At 38.3% G+C, this 24,730-nt stretch overlaps 2 protein-coding genes across 2 annotated transcripts in view; one reads left to right on the top strand and one right to left on the bottom strand.

Moving 5' to 3' along the window:
- Positions 1–3,869: 3,869 nt before the first annotated feature.
- LOC126375488 (probable ATP-dependent RNA helicase Dbp45A) lies at positions 3,870–12,210 on the bottom strand. Its single transcript, XM_050022441.1, has 9 exons — positions 12,059–12,210; positions 11,513–11,706; positions 10,849–11,060; positions 10,548–10,683; positions 9,582–9,751; positions 8,638–8,865; positions 7,595–7,722; positions 6,299–6,452; positions 3,870–4,211 (listed from the first exon to the last, which is right to left on the bottom strand). Exons 1-9 carry the CDS (start codon positions 12,132–12,134, stop codon positions 3,881–3,883), a joined length of 1,629 nt encoding a protein of 542 aa, XP_049878398.1. The 5' UTR covers positions 12,135–12,210; the 3' UTR covers positions 3,870–3,880.
- A 728-nt stretch (positions 12,211–12,938) lies between these two features.
- Positions 12,939–24,730, top strand: part of LOC126375549 (uncharacterized) — a 32,895-nt gene continuing 21,103 nt past the window's right edge. Inside the window, exons 1-2 of the mRNA XM_050022528.1 lie at positions 12,939–13,199; positions 16,806–16,881. Coding sequence (XP_049878485.1) covers positions 16,816–16,881 — 66 coding nt within the window. The 5' untranslated portion in view covers positions 12,939–13,199; positions 16,806–16,815. The remainder of the gene's footprint in view (positions 13,200–16,805; positions 16,882–24,730) is intronic.

Below are 24,730 nucleotides of genomic sequence, written 5' to 3'. Positions count from 1 at the left end.
TTATATGGCTACCGTATGTACTTGTACGGGGTGTAAGTGTCATTGTAACGAATACCGAGAGGGATGATTCATCTGATTATTCTGAGTTAATATCAAGTGGAATTTTCCATCGCAAAAGTATAGAATTGAAAATAATTTAAAAAAACTAAAAAAAAATCATGAATTTTGCGACGGAAAATTCCACTTGATTTTAACTCAGAATCATGGTCTGAATCAACCCCCTCAGTATTCGTTACGATGTCACTAACACCCAGTATAGATTCTGGACTTTCTGGCTATCATATTTTCTAATATTAAAATCCCACATCATCAATTTAGGCACTTTAATAGTAATAATACTATTATTATCCATGTAGACGAACACCAAGCTAAATAATGTAAATCACTCATTATTGTTAAAGTATTATATTTGCCATCTCATTAATATCACATGAAAGTTCAATTTCCAACTTTTTTCCCGTTTCATTATAGTAAAGGCTCGGAGATATTATAGATAAGTTGCGTTTGGGCTAGCTTTAGACTACATTTTTTCTACCGTCTTTTGGTGGAAGAGTGGTATACTCATACATCTACTCATGAACTCAACGAAAGTATACTATAACCCACAAACCAATCACACAAATAAAACACAAACCGAAAGTTCATGTACTTCGGCAGAGGGGAACGCCTGCGCTTGTTCCTTTCTATAATTTATCTGAGTAGGAAAGTTATCATCATCATTATTAATTTAAGAGCCACGCTCTTGTCGGTGTGACATTCTCCATGCTACTTTTAAAAGGAAAAATAGGGCAGTGGTTTCCCTCTTGCCTTCCGTCCCGCAGTACTCTGTCTGACGCGAGTGGGATGGCGCCCAGAGTAGTCTATTTCAAAGCGTACTAGGACTCCTGTCCGCCGCCTCTGAATAGTACTGACAGTTACTATTACCCTCTGTCAGTTTGCAGGTTATATTCCCTGTGACTTGCCCCTTCCGTGTTGTATTGCCGTACCTATGGCTCCCATCTCCGTTGAAGTCTTCACCCTGGACAAGGGTTCTACGTAACACCTCGTAGGTCTATGGGTCCCTAACCGAACTCAACCACTATCTCACTCCGGCCTACTGAAGTAAGAGGCGCCCACAACAAGGACGCGCCGAACAGGAATTGCCTCAGTGGAGGGCAGAAAAGATGTGTCTCTTCTGGGGCATGGTTAATGGTCTTGTATGAAACCAAAACCAAAGGCAAGGAAAGATATAGGCAACGTTATTCTATTAGACGAATGATGTGAAGATGCAGCGACCGACACCCTAAATGAAACATAATGTATCAGTATACTTCAAGTAGAAATGTTAGTTATATACAGTTTAGTGCTTAGATCAACTGCTTAGCCAACATTTTCATCATTACGGTACGGTCCCACGGAAGTAAAGCGGAGCGGAAAACAGCGAAACGTATAAATAAATTGCGTTCCCATAGAAGCGGAGACGTGTAGGAACGGACGTCACATGTCAGTAGTAAATTATAAAATGCTAATCTAGAAATAGTAGTAAAAAAAAATGATTTAAGTAACAATGAGTGATTATTTGTTCACGTTTATTGTTTACGTCACATTAATAATCCATACAAATTCTATAGAAAATCTTTGTCTTGACGTTTCGTTAAACGTGTCTCATGTGAGTTATGAGTCGTTATCTAGTCTAGCCTATTGATCACTATCTCCGGCCAAGTAGCTAATACCATCTGAGGCTCACTACAATAAGTCTTGTAAAACAAAATATAGATAGGGTAGTTTACAAATACCTAGACCTAGACCTTGGGGTAGACCTAGGATAACATTTATGAAACAAAAGAGAAGGTGCAGGTCGTGTCGTGTCGGGAGGTGAAGGTTTTGGCGGGAAGAAGAGAGGAATGGCGGTTACTCCACCGACAAGAGCGCAGCTCTTAAATAGAGAGAGAGAGAGTTTCCAAATAGTCAATTCAGTTACTTTTTACTAAACGTCAGAACACGAAGTTACTAAGGAATTTGGATAAAAAAGCAATCTGAGATGTCATAAAAACACATACATACATAAACTCACGCCTATTTCCCACCGGGGTAAGCAGAGACTAGAATTCCATTTGCTTCGATCCTGACACACTTATCTTGCTTCCTCCACATTCATCAATCGCTAAACGTCACGTCGTAAAAAAAACGTCAAAATATTGCACTTATTATTACATTACATTTTTGACACTTTTAGATCTTTATTTAGTAACCAGAATTTCACAATTTATCTTTCATCTAGGAAGTTTCCTAGAATTGGGTGGTTATCCAATTCCGTGTCTCCGCTCCGTTGCATTTTAGTGGGAACGCATCATCATCATCTTTATGTTACGAAGATGGCTTGAAGCTAATTTTTGTGCCAAATTATTTGCCATCAATGCGTCATTGCTTGATCAAGATGTTCTATTGTTGTATTTATTTGTAATTTTACCTTGTATAATGAACATTATTTATTAAAACAATTTTATTGATGTAATACCCGTGTTTTATTTTAGACTTTCCCCTATTCCCAGTAGTTTTACCCGTTTCGGATCCATGATACCCCTGGCGATACCCCTGGTGGTATCGTGGGTCTTTTAAAATCAAACGATACCCCCAACTAATAGTGTTGTGACATTTTACGGGTTTTTTTATGCGTTAAAGTTATAAGTACATTAGTCATTTCCATACATGAGATGAATGCATTTCCGCATTCCACACCGCACCACTAGAACACTACGATCATTTTGACACGATACCACCAGGGGTATCGTGGGTCCGAAATGGTTTTACCAAGGAATTTCCTTCCCAATAGATTTACTGGTAGTACCACTGGGACTCACTTTAGTCTAAATGGCAGTTAAGGAGTAAGGGGGCGCGCGTGGACTATGTCTCGCTCGCACTAACGCGTTAGGTGGCATACGGTAAGAACGAGTTCTTTGTATAAATTGTCCGGGATGTACTTATAAAAAAAAAGTGTTTGTTGTGATCCACAGGTTTACATAATACAATTATAAAATAGAGTTTTCCACCTATTATTTATTATTTTTGACGTGACTTATTGTAGATTTGCCGCAGATGGCATTAACTACTTGGCCGGACGAATGGGGAGCGCTGAAGGCTCTCACCCGAGTTATCCACCACAAAAGGTAACAAGTTCAGCATATGCCGAGATGAAATATCTCGACCCTGGTTTTCAGCCTGCACCTGTGTTGGTGAAGGCCGATAATCTACTGGATACTGATAAGATACAATAAACGACGACTAAATAATAAAAAGCAAAAAACCTATAATTATACCAATACATGCGTAAAGAAAGTGCATACATTATTACGGACACTTTGTTGTTTCATTATGTTTGTAACATCAATACACAGAATAATTGTCGTGGTGATAAAATACACACACTAGAATTAAAAATACTTATGGGTGCAGTAACATTACTGTTGAAACAACAATACAATAGAAACAACCTATATGGTCGTAAGGCCTAAAGTCCTTTTAAAATCCAAATCCCATTGTTTAACTATTGTGTCTGGAAATCCGGGCCTTACTAGGTTAAATATGTCTCTCTGCTGGGCACAGGTTTCCCCTTAAACAACTGGAAAGTATAGAGCATACTCCAATACGCTGCTCCAGTCAATTTGTGAGACTAACCTTTGTCTGGTAAGGACATTGCTTGAATGACTTGATTGTCCGAAAAAGTTATATACTTAATTGAATATGTAAGGTTTTTTTAATTAAAAAAACTAATTTGAATGCTTTTGATTTTTGTGCATTATTTCAAATTTTTCCCTTGCATACAAAATTCCGTGCTCCGGAGGGCTCTTTAGCCGTTGGTCCCGGTTCCACTATAAATAAAACAAAGCATAAAAATCTATACCTATTTTTTATTACTGGCAACACATTTCTTCTTAGAAACTCTACCTTTTACTTCCTTCTCCTTAACATTATCAGCTTTCCTTTTAATCTTACTGATCTTCCCTATAACATTCTTAAATCTATCATCTTTCTTCATAAGACTTTTATTTACTTTTTTCAAGCCATCTTTTATTGTAGCGTCAATATCTTCCGTCTCGCTCTGACGTACGCGACTGTCGTCATTCTGTCCCACTCCCTCGCCCTGTTCTTTCATTTGTGTTTGTAGTTGCTTTATCTTGGCTAGTTTTGCTTTCTTTGCTGCTTTGATGCGTTTGCGTCGCATTTCTTCAAGTCTGTAATTTTAATTAATTTTTGAGTATATATAACTTGTCACTTCTGTCTGCCTAGCCTTTCAGGGATTCAGGTGTGATGCTATGTTAACTTTTTACAAGAGAAATATGTGGAAAAATTTCATTTCCGAAGAGTCGATGAAAAATGGCTTAACGAGGTACATCGAGATAGAGAGAAAACATCGACCACGCCGGCGGGTTATGGGGGTCCTGAGGTGTTTACCATTGCGGCTGCCTGCCGGCCATAGCAATCACGTCATACAGATCGTAAGTGAAGAAGGATGAGAAGGATGTATCCTTCTCAACACCTTTACTGCTTCATGGTGCTGCTTCATACTCTGTCGATCATCATCACTAATTTAAGAGCCACGCTCTTGTCGGTGTAGCATTCTCCATGCTACTTTTTAGGGAAAAATAGGGCAGTGGTTTCCCTCTTGCGCTGTACTCTATATGACGCGAGTGGGATGGCGCCCAGAGTATATTTCAAAGCCGTACTAGGACTCCTGTGCTCCGCCTCTGAATAGTACTGACAATACTAGTAGTAACTATCGATACGAACGAAAGAATATCGATATTATCTGTAGTTCTTGCAAAAGTCAGAAGAAATACTATCGATAGAATTGCTTTTTAACGATAGTATTGATATAAAAGAAAAACAGACAGACAGATTAAAGAAAATGTTAACGTCGTGTCTTATAGGGAAGTCAAGGAATTGGCCTTTGATAGACTGGAATGGAAAATGCTACACCGACAAGAGCGTGGCTCTTAAATTGATGATGATGATTGATATAAATGAACCTGTAGTATACAGGATGTTAGTGACATCGTAACAAATACTGAGGGAGATGATTCTGAGTTGATATCAAGTGGATTTTCCTGTCGGAAAGTTCATGTAATATTTTTTTTTTTAATTATTTTCAGTTTCATACTTTTGCGACGGAAAATTCCACTTAATGTCAACTCAGAGTCATGGCCCGAATCATCCTTCAAAGTTTTCGTTACGATGTCACTAACCTGTAGACGATTTTCAAGGTCGACTATCGATAGTTCGGCAACAGTACTACGAATTTCACGACTATGGTCAAGTCTAGAGGAACTCTATTGAGAATTCAGAATATTTTTTTGATTGTACGGTCGCCTGCAGATATACTGAGGTGTCCATGCAGATGCAGGCGATACCGGAGGAGTCCAGTATATCTGCAGGCGACTGTACAAGGAGATGACGGATAGCGCGTTTGGCAAATTTCAAAACTTGTCGAAAAGGGGACTTGACGAATTACCAATTTCACATATGACAGACTTAAGAGCAGTCGTTATATTCCTTAATGCATACTGTTCACTATTCTGGTTTCTTAAAGAATATTCTAATGCAGCGGGGCGTTATAAACAAAAAGTCACTTTTACTATCACTTCTTCTTCTTCTTTGCGAGTCGATGGCGATCGAAATTAATTGTTGCTGACCAATAATTGGCCACGCTTACTGCATTGTCAGTGGCTTCGTGAAGTTCTTTAATAGTGCAGGTGTTAGGGCATTTAGGACAGCATAAAAGGTGAGCCATAGTTTGTGGTGATACTCCACACTCGCACTCATCGCAACCATCAACCAGGTATCCCCACCTGCATTATCACTTGTTTAGTCTATTTGGGTTCAGTAGTTAAAGTCCAATCTGTGAGACACTATTTAATAATTAATAAAATTCGCGCATACGCATCCGATATATAAAAAACAATACCACAGAGAGAGAGATAGAGCACAGACAAAATATATGGCCGCGCACAGCGCATAGACAAAAGATAATTGTTAAGGTTCTGGTGAAACAAACCATAAAGTAGAGCAAATGTTATCTAAGAGTTTACACACACAGACATGACATAATTATAAAATAAAGGATATGCGCGGCGGAAATAACTACTGGCGAAAACGACAGGGCAGGGTGCCTCTGGTCGCCCTGAGGGGACGGTCCAAAGAGGTGTCACTAATAGTCATAGTCCACGTAGGTATTGACGCTGCGGAGGTTGGGCGAACAGAGAGAGAATGAAGGAAAGAATGAATTTAGTATGAATCATGTGAATGAATACTAAACACATACCCTTCTTCCATAGCTTGGGGGTCGACGCCGGCCTGTCTCCACCTCTTGATCCGGTAGTTCTTCTTCCGCTGTTCGAACTCCTCGTTGTCAAGTTGCGCCTCCTGCTCGCGCCGCGTCACGCTCACTGTTGTGAACACCTTCACTGCTTCGTCGTCTGAAAGAAAGGCGGAAAAGTGCATATATTCACTGTGGTCCTATGTACGACTTAGGGAAGTCCCATCGAACCCGCGTTCCCACAGTGACTTAACAAACGTCAAATAATAATAATACAACATTAAAAAAAATTTTAATTATATTTAAGGAACATGCTTTAATTATTTGATTATTTAAGAAAAAAAATACATCATTAAATCCACCACAGGCTTCGTCAAAAAGGAACTAAAAACAAGAATAAACCATAAATCCACAAATGTTTCGTCAAAATACAAACCGAAATCAGCAACAAGCTTCGTCATTATTCGAATAGCCCGCCCCGGATCATTCCTGGCTCAAACGTACCCATCAAACTGGCAGCATTCCCACGCTGAATTGCCAGAGAGATACGCTGAACCAGAAATGAACCGGAGCGACATTATGTTATGTTATTAAAAATGTATGAAAATGTGTGTATTGTACATACATAGATATACATGAACAGCGTATACACGTCCACTGCTGGGCACAGGCCTCCCCTCAGTCAACCGGAGGGGGTATAGGGCATATTTCACTATGCTGCTGCACTGCGGGTTGGTGGAGGGGTTTGGGCTAGAAGCCCGGGGCCAACGGCTTAGCGTGCCTTCCGAAGCACGGAATCCTCTTTTTCGGACAATCAGGTGATTCAAGCCTGCAATGTCCTTACCAAACACAGGACAGTCTCACAAATCATGCACGGTATGTTCAAAAGAGACAGCTTTTTGTAAAAAATAAATTACCCACGACTAATGTTTTTATATATGTGACAAGTAATAGTAATTAAATACATTAGTACTATACATTAACACATTAATACATTAGTAGTATTAGTATTAGAGATTGCTACTTAGCAATAAGGCCGCCTATTGTACTCATTTTATTTCTCTTTTGTTTTGTAATTTGTTTTTTCCTGTTTGTGCAATAAAGTATTTGTTATGTTATTAGTCAGTTAGTCGCTTAATTTTCAATAATAAAATTTACGTCCTTGGAATGTTGGAGACACCAATTTAATGGTAACATTTACGTCATCAAAGGTCTCGCAATGGCGGCTTGTCGTGGGATTGAGCATACCTGGTTTTCTTATACTATGATACTGTGTCATTAGTAACTCTAAGGCACTCTTACCGTCAATCTTATACTCGCTAAGTTTAGTATTGATCTGGTCTTCAATCTCTCCCAACCTGAGAATATCGTATGGAGTGATCAGAGATATCGCCAGACCGCTTCTACCCGCGCGCGCCGTTCTGCCTACCCTGTAACAGACAATATCTTGATGTTACGAAGCTGTCCATTAAATTCAAAACACTTGTACATGGACACAACATAACGGACAATTACCAAATGACATCAGAAGTAAAATTGGCGGCCTTATTGCTAGACAGCAATTTCTTAATCAATTAAGTGTTTGTGTTTTTTTTATTTGTTCTGTAATAAAATTGACAGTGAAACTTGACCTAGACCGCCAAACCGAAGTTCCGGATTTGCCTCCCAGTCGGAATGCCAGATAGCGCAGCCCAGCCCTTTAAGTATTACGGGAGTGATTTTATGTATGTGTCGAAGTGATTAATATCACGGAAGCATGATGATCTGGGTACGGTCAACATAAAGATCGGTGACTGATCGAAACGTAAGAACCAATCAGAGCGCTTCGACGGAGCCTGAGCATGTGCGCATGCGTGAGCAAGCCTAGCGGGCGAGCGAACCAATGAGCGGCCAGTTCGATCGGTAACGGTTGCCAGCGTGCACGTATCCTAAGAACTGATCCAAAAAAGCAAACAACATAGAGCATTTTATCTTAATCAAAAAGCAATATTGCTACGCTACTTGAAATTTGTCAAGTCATTATGGGAACGCCGGTTCGAACCTCGATACCGAACTTGCACCAATGAGTTATTAATTTATCTTAAATGCAGTTTTCACTAACACAGGTGGCTCGACCATTATAGACGGCGATACGGCTCCCTGCCTATCACGTTGGTCTAACAGAAAGCTCGGTGTGGCGTGGGTACTTAGTTCATCATGAAATGGATGTAAGCTTATGTTATATATTTTATTTACATACAAAATTACAGTGTAACCTGAGGGTACTTGACATTTATGTTGCAATATTGCTTTTGTAGAGGAAATATTTCAACATGGCTTTTTAAACCCCCTTTTAAAATCCATACCTGTGAATGTACTCCTTAGGCTCCAAAGGCAGTTTGTGGTTGACGACCAAATCAACAGTGGGTATGTCCAATCCCCTCGCAGCTACATTGGTAGCCACCAACGTACACTTTAAGTTACTTCGGAACTGCGTAAGAGCTGCCACTCGCTCCTTCTGTCTCATGAAGCCGTGGAGGCACACGTTGTCCATGCCTATTGCGTTCATCATCATCGACAGGACTTGACATTCTCTGTAAAATTGTAATAGGGAACGTATGGTTAAATTTATCAATAATTACTTTAGGCGCCTTCTGGGTAAACTTAGACACCCTCTGGGTAAGCTTAGGCACCTTCTGGGTAAACTTAGACACCCTCTAGGTAAGCTTAGACACCTTCTGTGTAAGTGTAGACACCTTCTGGGTAAGTTTAGACACATTCTGGGTAAGTTTAGACACCTTCTGGGTAAGCTTATAAACCTTCTAAAATGAAATGTTACTCGTAGACAGAGAAAGGTATAGACGTGATCACATTCTCCTTCTTTCTCTCTTATGGAAAGAAACAAAAAGACAAAAGAAAACATAAACATTCGCTGCGACAACAGCTGCGGGTTCAAATCCCGTCGCAGGTTCGAATCAAGGTTCTGCAAGGTATAGCATCGCGATTCAATTGTATCATTATGCAAAATGTTACCAACAATAAATAAAAATAAAAAACCCAGCACGGGCTAAAATCCATGATTATCGAATATGTTTTCGAAGTCATGTTTGGATCATAAATTATTATCACGTGCTCAGCGGAAAGTGAAAGAAAAAATCGTGAGGAAACCCACATTCCCGAGAAATATGAAGGTATGTGATCGAACCTGTATTGGGGTGATTTACACTTCAGGTTGGAAGGTTTAGATAGGCTTCTGTAAAAAATCTGATCCAGAAGTTAGGTAAGCGGACCTGTGAAGGTGATGACTTACTTTTTGGTATCAGTAAACACAATAACATGTGAGCTGGGCTTGGCCTCCCTGTATTTCCTCAAGGTCTGCACCAAGTACACGTCTCTGGCGTAAGCGGGACATACGACATATCGCTGGTCTAGTGTCGACACTGTTAACTGTGTGTCTGCCTCAGTCCATATTTGAAGTTTCTGAAAGGATATAACATATACATAAATCGCAACGAAAAAGAAATGGAGCGTCTATTTGATTGTACTAAAAACGATGGTAGGTGTTTTCCTTGTCGCAAATGTTTAATTACGATTTATAGTTTTTACTACGCCGCAATGTAAATCGAACAACGCGAAACAGTCGCTAGACCTACCTACGCGCGGCTACGTTACACGTGCGTGGCACGATGTTGATACCAAGGTAGGTTAATGATTCAATGGTTAAAAATTGTTGAGTTTGTTGAAATGGATGACCTACTGCCTATAATGTACGTATATACAGGGTGTTATTGACATCGTAACAAACACTTTGAAGGATGATTCAGAGTTCAGACCATGATTCTGATTTGATATCAAGTGGAATTTTCTGTCGCAATTGGGTCGTGTACTAGGTTCAAGATAAATTATGAAATTCTGATTACTAAATAAAGACAGATCTAAAACTAACGAAAAACATTTTCTTTTTTTCTATTTAACTTATTTATGAATTTTAATCAAGAAAAATGTAATAATAAGTCCGACATTTTATCACGTTTTTCTATGACGTCACAGTGTGCTTTTTCATACATATTCCATAGTAATTTCGTGTTTTGACGTTTAGTAAAAAGTAATTGATTTGACTAGTTGGAAACTAGCCTATTGTAAGGAAAATAAAATAATTTAAAAAAAGAACACTACAATTTTCATTAATTTCCGACAGAAAATTCCACTTGATATCAACTCTAAATCATGGTCTCGTCATGTAAACTAGGCTTTTACTTTACTTTTACTTACTTACATCTTTGTTCAGTGGTAGTATTTTTGATTCTCGAACATCAGCAGTGATTGTGGCGGAAAACAACAGATTCTGTCTTTGTTGAGGCAACGCATTGAATATTGTTTCTAGGTCCTCTTGAAACGATTCACTGAATAATCTGTATACAAAAAATACTTTTTTATTATAAGGCTGGCATGATCATCATTATAAAAAGAATCAAATCATACCTATCATGACACTTTGCTCATAACAAATCTGCTCATAGTAAAAAGAAAAAAAAAAGATATACTGAATGCAGATAAAGCAACCAAAAATAACATACCTATCAGCTTCATCCAGTACTAAATACTTGATCTTCTTTAATGAAAATGTGTCGCACCCACTGATATGATCAGCTAATCTTCCCGGCATAGCCACCACTATGTGTGGCCGCTTTGCCAGCTTCAACGATTCCTCGAGCTGGTCGGACCCTCCTGTTACGATGCACACTCTGAGTTGAAGCGGCTGGCCTAAGATGCTAAATTGATCTGCAATCTGGAAAAGAATATAAAAAAAATATATATTTTATTTCAGACTAAGATTGTCCAAAAGATGTTAGTAGTTACACACTTAGTATCTATGTTAGTTAGTAAATAGGCAATAAACAAGTTTAGGCCCCTTTACCACTTTACCCTTTGGCCCTTTTATATATAGATATATATAAAACTATCAACTCAGCACAGGAGTAATTATTTTCTTTTCCTTTCTTTTTTATTCTAATTTTTAACAAGGCTTTGAACTCTCTGTGTGATCATGCCAGTCTCACAGGTGCTTTCGTGTACCTATCCTTTAGGCAAAGGATTGGTCAACCAGATAATATAAACTAAAAGCCTTACATGATAGTAGCTCTTAATTATCTTAATATTTGTTTTAAGTGCAATAGTTTTTGTATTATATTGTTTTCAGCAATACATTTGTTTCATACGTTGAATGAAGATGTTACTTACTTGATAAGCCAACTCATGAGTAGGTGTGAGAACCAAGGCAAATATCCCATAGGGGTCCTCGGCTAAATGTTGCAGTATCGGCAATGCAAACGCAAAGGTTTTGCCAGAGCCCGTCTTGGCTGCACCTATACAGTCCTCTCCAGCTAGAATCTGAGGTATACATCCTCTTTGGATCGGCGTTGGTGTCTTTATACCTGAATATTGAAGAGTGAGATTGATTCTTTATAATATGTTAAATAAAACAAACAACAGTTGTTGTTGTTGTTGATTAAGGATATAATGAAAAATAATAAAAAAAAGGAGTATTGCCAAGTACCATGATTAAATAAATATAAAAAAGTTTACAAAAATAAATCAAGATAAACAAAAGCAAAGTAGAAAGATAACTTAACAAATATCAGAGTAGGATAGTGGAATGTAGTATATATCTATAGCTGCTATCTTCAGACTAAATAATTTAATGAATTACAATGTAATTGTACCAATAAACATCATAAATAGGAAGAAAACTGTATGTAAATGTGTAAGGTTATAAACTCTATTCACCCAAACTGAATAATTGTTTTATCAGCCATTGTTTCACTCCAAGTGCAGCGAATTCTTTCCCATCGTTTTCATTCATTTTGAAAGATAAAACAGTAAGAAATTAGAATAAATCACATTTCCACACCATTACCATGAATGATACAAGCAGTACAAGCATGTGGTTTTGACATTGACATTTAAATTTACGTTCGGAAATCGGCAATTCGTATTAGTAGGGTACTCTGTGGTTTGGTATTCTCATTGTTAAGCCAAGTCCACACTCGTATTAGTAGCGTCAGAGCCGATAACTAAGAGTCGGTAAACGATATATTGTTATTACTATTTGCTCGACTTATTTGCTTGACAGTCGGTTTTGTTATTTTATTGTTTCAATAACCGAACTACGACGTCGCGACGACAGCAATGAGTCGTAGGAGTACATCTATGTGGAACATCCTTTACGTTTCTATTGCGTTACGTTTTGAAACTAATCGACGCGAACATCGTGCAAGTAAAAAAAAGGTAACGCAATTGAAATAGACCAGCCAAGTGCATGTCAGACTGCTGGGTGAGCAACCCAGGATTCAGTATATTGCATTTGTGTTAGGTGTATGTAAGGTACCTATGTAGGTTAAATAGGACTACTAAAAGACATGGTACAACAATATTCCACTTGACGTAGTAAATACTCTTTAAATTAGTAAGACGACGATTTTGCTATTTTTAGCAAATTCATTCAGTGTCGGGAACCTATCTAAAAGTTCTCTAAAAAGCCGATTAGATAGCATTTCTTCCATTCCACTAAGATAGGACAAAGACACTATTTAATTTTTGTACAGAACCCTAAAGTTAATAATCGGCCATGCAATCAGCAAAATAGCCGTAGCCAAATAGACGAACTTCACATCAGTGCATTTTGTGCCGTCGCGGAAGTCGTTCGTTCGGTGGATCGCGGTTTGCGCTCATTATTTTATAAATTACTTATTTAGTTTGACCTATTTCCTCCGAATCGAATTAATTTTTGACTTGCTGTTATGATTAGATAATTTCGAACTTCATATCTCACTTTTAGCTTGCATGTGGAACTGTGGAAGTGATATTGGAGATAAATTCATTCGCCTTTCTTCCAAGTAATTTATGCTTGTGGATTCGTATTAATAGGGTAAGACTACGCTTTGTGTACCTACTTTCTATTATTAATATAGGTAAACGGAATTTGGACATCTCACCTCATACTTGATTAGAAAAAAATATGAAATTATATTTACTGTTTCGTGACCATGGCTCATATAATTACCGGTCTAAACACTTGATAAAATGCGCTGGTAGCGACAATTTATGATTTTTGAAATTCTATTTACGCACGTGGTGACTTCTATACATAATGGTATTATAAAACTATTTGGCATCAGTGCCCTAGCAGCTACAATGTATCTTGGTAAATTCAAGTTCTCAGCCCGTGTAGAAAGATTTAAGAAAGTACCTACCTACCTAGTTATGACCCGTGCGTAAAGTCAATATAATTACTTTTATTTGTTATTGTTAATCTTGTGTGTATATCAGTAATTCGGATACACATAAACATTACCACAAGATTTGTATTTTATTTGTATATTACAATATGTGTACTATTATGAGAAGGTACAAGGTTTTGGTGGATGAGACATTCAACAAAAAATATATTTATGTAAAAATTTATGCTATGTTGCCAAATGAATAAAGATATTTTTGAGTTTGAGTTGGTGCCTATTAAATGAAATGAAATTTATTTCTGTGCATGGTACTTAGGTTACAAACAGCTGTTACCAAATATTACCTAGATACCTATTTAATTGTGTGGCTCATGTTCTACTGGAGTGTGGAAGAGTCGCCAACTACTGGGCCAGGCACCTTGGCCTGACAGGGTGCCTCCCCAAGGTGGTCAGCAATGTGAGAGGATTGATAGATATCCTTGAGGAATTAGGCTGGCTGGAGTGATCCAGCCCTTTCAGGTACCTACCACGCAAAATAGGCGCTCAGACGTATATTTAAATAAATAAATATTTCAGGGACTCCACCAACCTGCAGTAGAGCAGCGTGGTGGAGTATGCTCTATACCTCCTCTGGTTGATTGAGGGGAGGCCTGTACCCAGCAGTGGGACATATATAGGCTGTTTATGATCATATTTCAGGGGGTGTTTTCCTGCTGCTGGATTTTTGCAGATTAAAATATACAGTTGGATTATAGACAGATTATTTTGTGACGATTCTTTTAGTTTTTGAAATAAGCAGTAAATAACTAACAATAACTTTAATTTCAATTTGACATTGTTATTATTTTTATTACAATTCATATATATCCAGCTAAAGGTAACAATATTATAAACATTTACTGTCATTAAGGTTTTAGTGCCTACTTTGAAGTTATTATAATCGAAAACCACATTACCTATATGTGTATTAAAGTTTGAGTCCACCCACATAGAACAAATGGGTAGGTTGGAAAGGCCCTAACGCGGATTATGTATGAGAACTGGTGTCTTTTACTACTCCTGCAAACAGATAATTACGACAACTCTACTGCTACTCAAATTCTATATCCATTTTACTGGCAATGTATGTTTTATGTGTTAGGCTACATTATTATCATTACTTTCGTAAGATACTGCATACAAAAGAATTTTTGATTAATAGTCAATCATACTAAGGTTTTTAGCTTTCCTGTGATAAGGAGGGATATCCTTGCATGATAGTCGGAATTTGATTTTATGCCCTGCCAGTTGTAATGCAGGTACTATCGCGGAGCTCCGTGTGTCGTAAAGTTTGCGGACGAGTGGAGTGCAAAGTTGAGTATTTACTCATACTTGTATGGTGCGTGTTTCGGACTCACTTAGCCTCTCGTACCTACCTCTTTTCTATTTCGTGAGTGTACAGTCATGAGCAATATAATGTACCCACTTTAGGACTTGGTTGCACTAACATATTTGACATTTAGTGAGACTTACAGTTCAATTTGTCAAAAAAGTTAATGTGACATGGTACCAAAGTGTACACATATTAATGCTCATGACCGTACCTGTAGTATTGAAGAGTGTGGTTGACACACTTATTTGCCTACTAACCAAAATCAAACCATTTCATTGTGTAACTACCTAAGTAATCTGTGGTTATTTGTGGCTCTGCTCACCCGATTAGGGATTACGGGCGTGAATTTATGTGCCTTGTGTATGTATAAATTAGGTATATTTACTACATGTAGATTTTCACACTATTGTATTTAATAAATATAATTTAAAATGTATATAGGTAGGTAACAGCCTCAGTGGTCTAGAGATTAAAGCGTTGGGTTCACGATCTGGTCGGGGTACGATTCCCGATGGGGACATTGTGGAAATCACTTTGTGAGATTGTCCTTGTTTGGTAAGGACATTGCAGGCTTGAATCACCAAAAGTAAGATGATTCCGTGCTTCGGAAGGCACGCTAAGCCGTTTGTCCCGGGCTACTAGCCCAAACACCTCCACTAACCTGCAGTGGAACAGCGTGGTGGAGTATGCTCCATACCCCCTCCGGTTGATTGAGGGGAGGCCTGTGCCCAGCAGTGGGACGTGTATAGGCTGTTTATGTTATGTTATCTAAAGTAAGCTAGGAGTAAAGCTGCCACACAATGTTCCAATACATTATGTGTTTAAACTGTAAATGTATGTGGTATGTGCTAACATAATCATTCCTTTATTATGTAAAAGCAATCCATAAATAAAGTTGAATGAATGATGTTGATAATGAAATATACCTATACAATGTCTGTAAATACAAAGTCCAATTGAAATATAGGTAGGCAGTATTGTGAAGTAGATGGGTATCTATATTTATTGTATATGATATAAAATATTTTTCAAATGTTCAATTCTGCCTTTGAACACTTTCATGTAACAAATGACATAAAGTACAGCTATTTGCTTCTTTAATGTACTTATGAATTAATATAAAACTTGATGTGCGGCACAAACGAAAAAATACCCATCATTGATGTAAACATTATACGGGTCATTTAACAGCAGTTTATAAATAAACCTTTATTATAATATGAATTCATTGAATCTAATAATATTTACTTTATACAATACTTACATTAGGAAGTGTGACTCAGGCACGTTCAATATGTAGTTGTTTTATAAATAAAATAGACAAACTCATTTCCTTTGTCTAAGAAAATTTAATAATATGTAATCATAATACTTACAACAATTAACAAAAGTTCTTTGTTGATAGAGTGCAAGTTAGCATTTGATAAAGGCACAATATGTACATTTATTTATTTAAAAAGATATAGAAAGAAAGAAAGATACAATTTATTATTTTTATTTATTATAGGTACGCATATTTCTTTTTATTGGACATCTCCAATAGGCAACATTTTGTAGGGACATCTCCCTACAAAAGATTTAGTACGATCTATTCTGAACCTGATTGCGTGTATGACACGATTGATGAATGTGGAGGAAGCAAGAGAAGTGTGTCGGGATCGAAGCAAATGGTATTCCATAGTCTCTTTATTTTATTTTTAAAGAACGTCTAGGGCCCTGTGCCGAGGTTTTTCTTGCAGCTTCTTTTTCCCGGCTATACAGGTTGTGAGAAGCTGCAGTAGTTTTAGGCGGATGAGACGTTCGTTATGTAAAATTGACGATTCAAAGTGTAACTATGTTACCTACTGAATAAAGATATTTTTGAATTTGAATTATCTTTAACCTAGGAAAATACCTAATTAATTTAATTTTGTTTTTGTTACAGGTGTAAAAAAATGGGTGTAATGCGTACTGTGGCCTCTTTGGCCGTGAATGGCGGGAAGCAGGGAATCAAAACCAATGTAAGTTTTTTTTTTTACTTTTGTACTTGTCTATTCTAGAGGAGAACGGCCTCCATGGTCCAGACCCGGGTTCGAATCCCGTTGGGGTCGTTGTCGAAATTACTTTTTTGAGACTGGCTCGTTCACCACGTTGTTTGGGGAATCTGCGACTCGCCCCTTTATGGTTTGAGCATTATTCGATAAATTAGAAAAGTCGTTTAAATCATAGACCTCGTATAACAATATGGACAACCAATCTCTTTAAAATAGTGTCCGCGGCGCGGCGCATCTTGTCACAAGCACTTATTTGGACAGGAAGTAAATTAGGTTTACACTTCGACGGTTTCACCACTAGAGTACAGAGGCTGTTCGTTATCTATGTCATACTAGTGTGGGTTATGGTTATGGTCATCCCAATAGGTATTACGGAAATAACTGGTCTCTGTTCCCCGTTACGATTGGCCAATCACCATATACTTTCGCAATTCTATCAATAAAATTCTGACGCAACATTCTCGATGTTAACATCAGATACATGTCCATTGGGCCGTACAAGCGTCGACCTTGTAACCTGGCCATAAATGAATTGCATCTTCACGCTCATATCCCTTCCGGGATGCGAAAAGAGGACGTAACGTTTTGCTAGGCGAACTCGTAGCGATATTTTTTTTTTCCGTTTGTTCCGATGGGTAAACTCACGTATATAATGCTTATTGAGGTAGGCAGCACCGACTGTCAAAGCGCATGCGGACAGTCTATATAAAAATCTCATTCTTACTGTGTGCTGCTTAACACGTAAGTCCGAGGGAGAGAGACAGTCCGCCCGCTGCCCTAACTCCCCTTTATACCTTAGCGAATTACGTTCATTTAACACTAAAGCATACAACAAGGAATAATACCACCTCCCCACCAGCGACTAGGTACACACATGTTGCCAGTTGGGCGCCTAATCGCGCACTGAGGTAAAGTACTGTCAACGTCGCTATATTAACAGTAACTAGTCCCATTTTTTGAGCGCTGATGTTCTATCTACGGTAGTCGTAAATCTATGATCGTACAGGCTTGTACGATAACGTCAATGTGTAGCGTCTGTGTTGAACGAGGTGTTTTGTGTGAAGTGCCTGGGGTGTGACTAAGTACCTAAGACCCAGAGGGGGTGAGGTTGGGTTCCCGTTACGAATTGGTGCGGGGCGGAGTGTTCAGTTATATACATTACGTATTATTCTTTAACACAGTAACAGCCAGTACTATTCAGAGACGGAGGACAGGAGTCCTAGTATGGCTTTGTAATATAGTACTCTGGGCGCCATCCCACTTGCGTCAGACAGAGTACTGCGGGGCGTAAGGCAAGAGGGAAACCACTGCCCTATTGCAATCATGCTACACCGACAAGAGTTGGCTCTTAAATTAGTGATGATGATTATTCTTTATTACATCATCCTTTGCAAAAAATTGCAGATATTGATTTCGATCTATAAAATATTTATTTAACGCTATAGTCACTGGTTACTAAGTTTGGAACCCATTTCCTTTTTTATGTGACTTATGAAAATATAAAAGAAAAAGCGAAAAGAAAAAAAATAAAGAAATAAAAAAGTATATAAAGAGAAGGCGAACGTCGAGTCTTATAAGGAGGTGAAGGAATTGGTCTTTGATAGTCAAGAATGAAGAATGCTACACCGACAAGAGCGTGGCTCTTAATTAAATTAGTGATGATGTAAATATGTTTTCTGCTTACTTGTGGCTCTGCTCACCCCATCAAGGATCAGTATAATCTGTCTTCGTGTCAATTTCCATCTAAACAGTAACATATAAAGAAAGAAAGAAAGAAAATATTTATTTCCATATTGGACGCCACATTTACAAACTTAAATTACAGAAATTAAAATAAAAGAAACAAAGACAAATAATTACAGACATTAAATACACAATGGAGGCGCCCAAAATAAAAAAAAGATCTCCCTCAGCATAATGCCGTGACACGGCAGAGTTACTACTTACTCTCGCGTCTATACGTAATAATGTAGATAAGTAGGTATGCATTTGGCAACGTGGTAGATTATAAATATTGACAAGCCGGCGTGTTTCACGTGAGTTTCACGTGGGTACGGAATGGCATCGTCTGCACGCATTCACGCGAACACGCCGTGCGCCCGCGCAGCGTGGTCGGTGATGGAAAGTTCCGTTACATACAGTTACACTGTTCGTATGCGATGTTACGAATATTATGTCTACAAAGTATACTTGCGTCTACGCATTTAAATAGTTTAGTTTTTTATTGATGAAAATCGTTTCGAATTTTAAAAGGGCCATGAATATAGCCCTATTCGGAGAACGCGTGACTTGCATCGCAGTGTCAGGGGTTTGAATCCTGATTCGGGGTCTAAACCAATGAATTCGAGTTCATGGGTTTGATATTTTTTTTTATATTGGCCAAGTATGTTGGCTCAACTATGCCTGATGGTAAACATAGAGAAGCCCTAATTGCAGTAGCAAGTGAAAAGCAACGCAATTAGTCAGTCCCACCGTTTCCATGTTAAGGCTTTAAGTTGGCAAATATTCTTAAAATGGTGAATTATGGTGGTTTATTAATGTATATGTGTGTCGTAGATTTTACCTAAATAAACTTTTTTATTATTTTTAATTATTTGGCTGACAAACAACCTTCAAACAAGATTGTGATATTCATCATATCCATCTTGGAACGAATATCAAGAGTGGCTGTGCCTCTGTACACCCCGTTAGGGATTACAACGTGATTCTACTTAGGTATTATTAAACAGAACGTCTAGTCCAGTACAATTAACATAAACATAACATAAACAGCCTATATACGTCCCACTGCTGGGCACAAGCCTCCCCTCAATCAACCGGAGGGGGTATGAAGCATACTCCACCACGCTTCTCCACTGCGGGTTGGTGGAGGTGATTTTACGGCTAATAGCCAGGACCAACGGCTTAACGTGCCCTCCGAAGCACGGAATCATCTTTTTCGGACAATCAGGTGATTCAAGCCTGAAAAGTCGTTACCAAACAAAGGACAGTCTCACAAAGTGATTTCGAATGAATACAATTAGTGATTATATTTCAATGAAGATAATGTTTTACGATAGCAAATTCAAATTCAAAAATATCTTTATTCAGTAGGTAACATAGTTACACTTTGAATCGTCAATTTTACATAACGAACGTCTCATCCGCCTAAAACTACTGCAGCTTCTCACAACCTGTATAGCCGGGGAAAAGAAGCTGCAAGAAAAACCTCGGCACAGGGCCCTAGACGTTCTTTAAAAAAATAAAAATAAACATAAAACATAAAATATTGGTATACAATTGAGTAATTTAGCTGCCTAATATCAGTTCTCAGACAGTTAATCCCATGCATTCACATCTTCTAAATAATCACTAACTTTATAATAACCTTTTTTGTAAAGTTTTTGTTTAACTACTGTCTTAAAACAGTTGAAAGGCAAATTCTGAATGTCAATGGGAATCTTATTGTAAAAACGTATACATTGCCCCTTAAAAGATTTAGTAATCTTATGTAATCGACTGACTTGTAAAGCAAGTTTATTTTTGTTCCTGGTATTAACAATGTGCCGATCGCTATTTTTTGCAAATAATCCTATATGTTTTTTTACATATATTAAGTTTTCAAAGATATATTGTGATGCCAAAGTTAAAATATTAATTTCTTTAAATTTATTTCTAAGTGACATCTTGGGTCCCAATTTGTAAATCGCCCTAATGGCTCGCTTTTGCAGAACAAAAATGCTGTTCATATCTGCAGCATGACCCCACAGCAAGATGCCGTACGACATTAGACTGTGGAAGTAGGCAAAATAAACTAATCGCGCGGTTTCTACATCGGTTATTAAACGAATTTTTTTGACCGCGAATGCTGCTGAGCTGAGCCTTTTGGACAACTTATCAATATGAGGACTCCATTGCAACTTAGCGTCCAAAGTAATTCCCAAAAATACAGCAGTATCCGTGAGGTCCAATTCCTTATTTTTTACAATAATAGAATCGAGGGGCCTACTAACATTCGATAACGTAAAATAAACATATTTTGTTTTATTTTCATTAAGTAGCAGGTTGTTTACAGTAAACCAATCCACTACCTCTGAAATGGCGTTGTTTACATCGTCAAAGGAATCTTGTCGTCTCTTTACTTTAAAAAGTAAGGAGGTATCATCTGCAAACAGCACCACCTCATGTTTTACAAGACTAGGTAGCTTTAATGCGAGTTAGATCTGTCAAAGTACAGAAGCCAGTGTTGTGACGTTCTTCTTCTTCCCTCATCAACCCTGGTATCAGTTACTATTGAGCCGCCAAAGACCCCTGACATGGCTCATGTAACGACTACTTACTTACATCAGTAAGTAGTAACCAGGAACAACGGCTTAACGTGCCTTCCGAGTCACGGATCATCTTACTTTCGGACAATCATATGATCAGCCTGTAATGTCCTAACCAAACTACGGATCACAAACTGATTTTTGTGATATTTCCCCACCGGGATTCGAACCCTGGACCTCCGGATCGTGAGCTCAACGCTCAACCACTGGACCACGAAGGCCGACGTAGTGTATCAGTCTTGATTAGGGCGATCGACTCCTTTCTAACAGTATGTAGTTACGTTATGCGTGAGTCCGGTAGTGTCAAGTACCTACGTGGTATTAAGCTAACTGGTTTTAAGAGGCAAAGTATGAAGGTTGAGTGTTTAAAAGTACGTACAGTCGTCAGCTCGTGAGCAATAGCATATACCCACGTGAGAACCCTGTCGCACTAACATATTTGTTTGACATTTCATCATCATCAGCCGTACGACACCCACTGGAGATCCTTGGGGGAGGCCTATGCCATTTAGTGAGACTTATTTATTTATTTATTTGGTCAACCAACGGCAAGTACACTGATACATGGTTACAGTTTGCAGGTAATACATAAAAAAACTAAGCGCCTCACCACTTACAGGTGGACACAACGTGCGCTAATACTAAACTTACAGAGACTTACAGTTAAAGGACATTGACCAAAGCTGTATGGAACATGGTCCAAATATTCACCATCAACGAGACCTATTTATCAAAATAGACCACTAAATACTGAGTATTAAATACCAAACCGCAGTCAAAAATAGGCTGTCAGTAAAAAGTCATACCTATTTAAATGAAAAATCCCGTTTTGACTGCGGTTTGGTATTTATTACCGAGTATTTAGTGATCTATTTCGGTACATAGGTCTCGTCGGTGGTGGACAGTTGGACCAATTTTGGTCAATCTCCTTTGTCAAGAAATTTTATGTCAAATGGTACCAAAGTATATTAATGGTCCTGACTGTACTCTCGAGAGTCTTGGATTCCTATCGTGTGGTGTCTAACGCGTAAGTGCGAGCGAGAGCGCGGTCCTCGCTCTTTGGCGACTTACGGCTATTTGAGAGTAAAGTAAGACCCAGAGGGGGTGAGGGAATTTAACTACGAATTCGTGCGGGGCGGAAGGTTAGCGTTTCGTCCGGGGTCCGCTTACCTAACTGCATGTCTGACCTTCCAACCCGAAGGCTAAATCAGCCCAATACAGATTGGGTCACATACCTCCGAAACGCATTTCTCGGGTACGAGGGTTTTCCTCACGATGTTTTCCTGAAAACAGTTTCGAAAATCACAATCACCTGTGCTGGATTCGAACCTGCGATCTCACAATGAGAATCAAGTCATCCAACCAGGCTACCAAGTCTCCGGACTATACGTATTATCTATGTCGAGAATAATGACCTCAGAATGAGCTGAATCGTCTCCCTCAGTATTTGTTACGATGTCACTTACACCTCGTACAAATGTACTTGTACTTACCTATGTACTTGTCGCTAACACTACTCTGCCGGACAAATGAGGAGCGCTAAGGGCTCTCACCCGGATTTTATTTACACTTCACACAGCAAAGTCCAATGTAAAGTTTTTGTTTGGTTGTCTGTTGATTCATTGGGCGCTCGGCGTCACTGACCTTCGCACGTGTCCGACGAGTGGTCGTCTCGTGATAGTCCGAAATATTATTATCATCATCATACCGGCCGGCTGCGATAGCGTGATGTCTATCTATAGGCTTTGTGTTGCTTAGCAACAGGTTTTTTAAATGTTATTATTTATTTATTATGTGCGAAGATAGCGATGGCCGGCTTTCGCGTCAACTCGTGATCGGGTGCTGTGTATGTGGACAGACCAGCTTCTGTCAGGGAGCTCATAAAATACTGTTTCTGTGATAAAGTCACATAAACTCTCTTTATTTTTCACTTTCCTTCCACCGTCTGCAATTGGAATACCTTATTTAAGTTTATATGTAATACAAACTGGGCTTAAAAAAGAAAGGAAAACATGAAACAGTAGGATTAGGGCCCTGTGCTGGGAGGTTTTCTGGCCACGTCTTTCCCTCAGCGATAAAACTGCCGATGTGGTAGTAGTTTTACAGCTAGTTACATAATATGTAATTTAATTTTTGACGATCAAAAAGCACTAAATATAAACGTAAATGTTTTTTTTTTATAAAATAAATTATCACGACAGACACTTAACCTAATGCGACGATGTTAGCGTACAATCTTATGAGATTGAACAATTGATATGCTACGCTTTAAAACAGCAACTGCAGCAGTTTGGTTTGTTAGAAGTGTTATAAAACGAAGGCTGAACATAAACTGGGTTTAAAATAATAATCCGCGCTACGAAACAAGACGACGGATGTTAATGAAAATAATTGACAATTTATAATAATTCTATACAGAATCTGACAGTACCGCCTCGGCCGCGGGATTTTTTCCATAAAATGGACAGTGTGCCCAGTTAATGGCAACAGGCTCGCCCCCTATTATATGGGACTTAAACATAGCTAGCGAGGGATCGGTGTATCACTACATAGTATAAAACAAAGTCGCTTTTTCAGTCCCTATATCCCTATGTACGCTTAAATCTTTAAAACTACGCAACGGACTTGGATGCGGTGTTTTGTAATAGATAGAGTGATTCAAGAGGAAGGTTTATACATACATACATACATACATAAACTCCCGCCCGTAATCCCTAATGGGGTATTGAATGTGTTCCTCTAGTTATTAAATAACTTGTAATGTACCCTCATTGATTTAAAAGATGTGTTGCTGTTGCAGTTTCTTGTCATTTCTTCTCCTCAGCCATAACACCTTGCGAAATGACGTAAATTCAAAAATGTTACATTGACCTTCAACAAGTTTATCCATGATAATTACGTTGAATAAATGATTCTGATTCTGATTCTGATTCTGGTGGGCAGAGCCACAAGTAATCAAAGACAACTTGCAGCCACTGTTGATACGAAGTCCAAAGATGGATATGATGAACCTTAGGAAGGTTTATATGTATAATAACATCCATTAAATAGTGGAGAAATACTGTCATTTTTGAAGTTTTTGTTTTTTTAAATAATTTCATTTTTTCCGCAGCATTGCACCCGAGCGAAGCCGCTGCGGGTCGCTAGTATACTATAAACCTCTGTCTAACCCTTCGTAGATACAAGCGTGATGCTTTGTTATGTATCAGTATAATGACCTTTATCATTGTTATCATATCGCAGTGGACATAAACCCTAATCAACAAAACCTTCCTTAACTCTAACAGAAATGCCAATCAGGGATTGACGTCATTCGTTATCTACGCCATCAGCGATCTATATGTAAACTTTGGCTTAAGATATTATGACGATAAATATTCCGTTTTTCTATTTACAGGGGGGTTAAAAAGCAATTTTCTTTTTTTTGGCGTGACTTTTTTTTGCCACAGATGTCGTTAACTACTTGGTCGGAGGTTAAAATGTAGCACCGCACTTCGAAAAAAATTAAA

Source organism: Pectinophora gossypiella, chromosome 19 (genome assembly GCF_024362695.1).
Source record: "Pectinophora gossypiella chromosome 19, ilPecGoss1.1, whole genome shotgun sequence".
Classification (NCBI taxonomy): Eukaryota; Metazoa; Arthropoda; class Insecta; order Lepidoptera; family Gelechiidae; genus Pectinophora; species Pectinophora gossypiella.
This window is presented reverse-complemented; position numbering and strand designations above follow the sequence as displayed.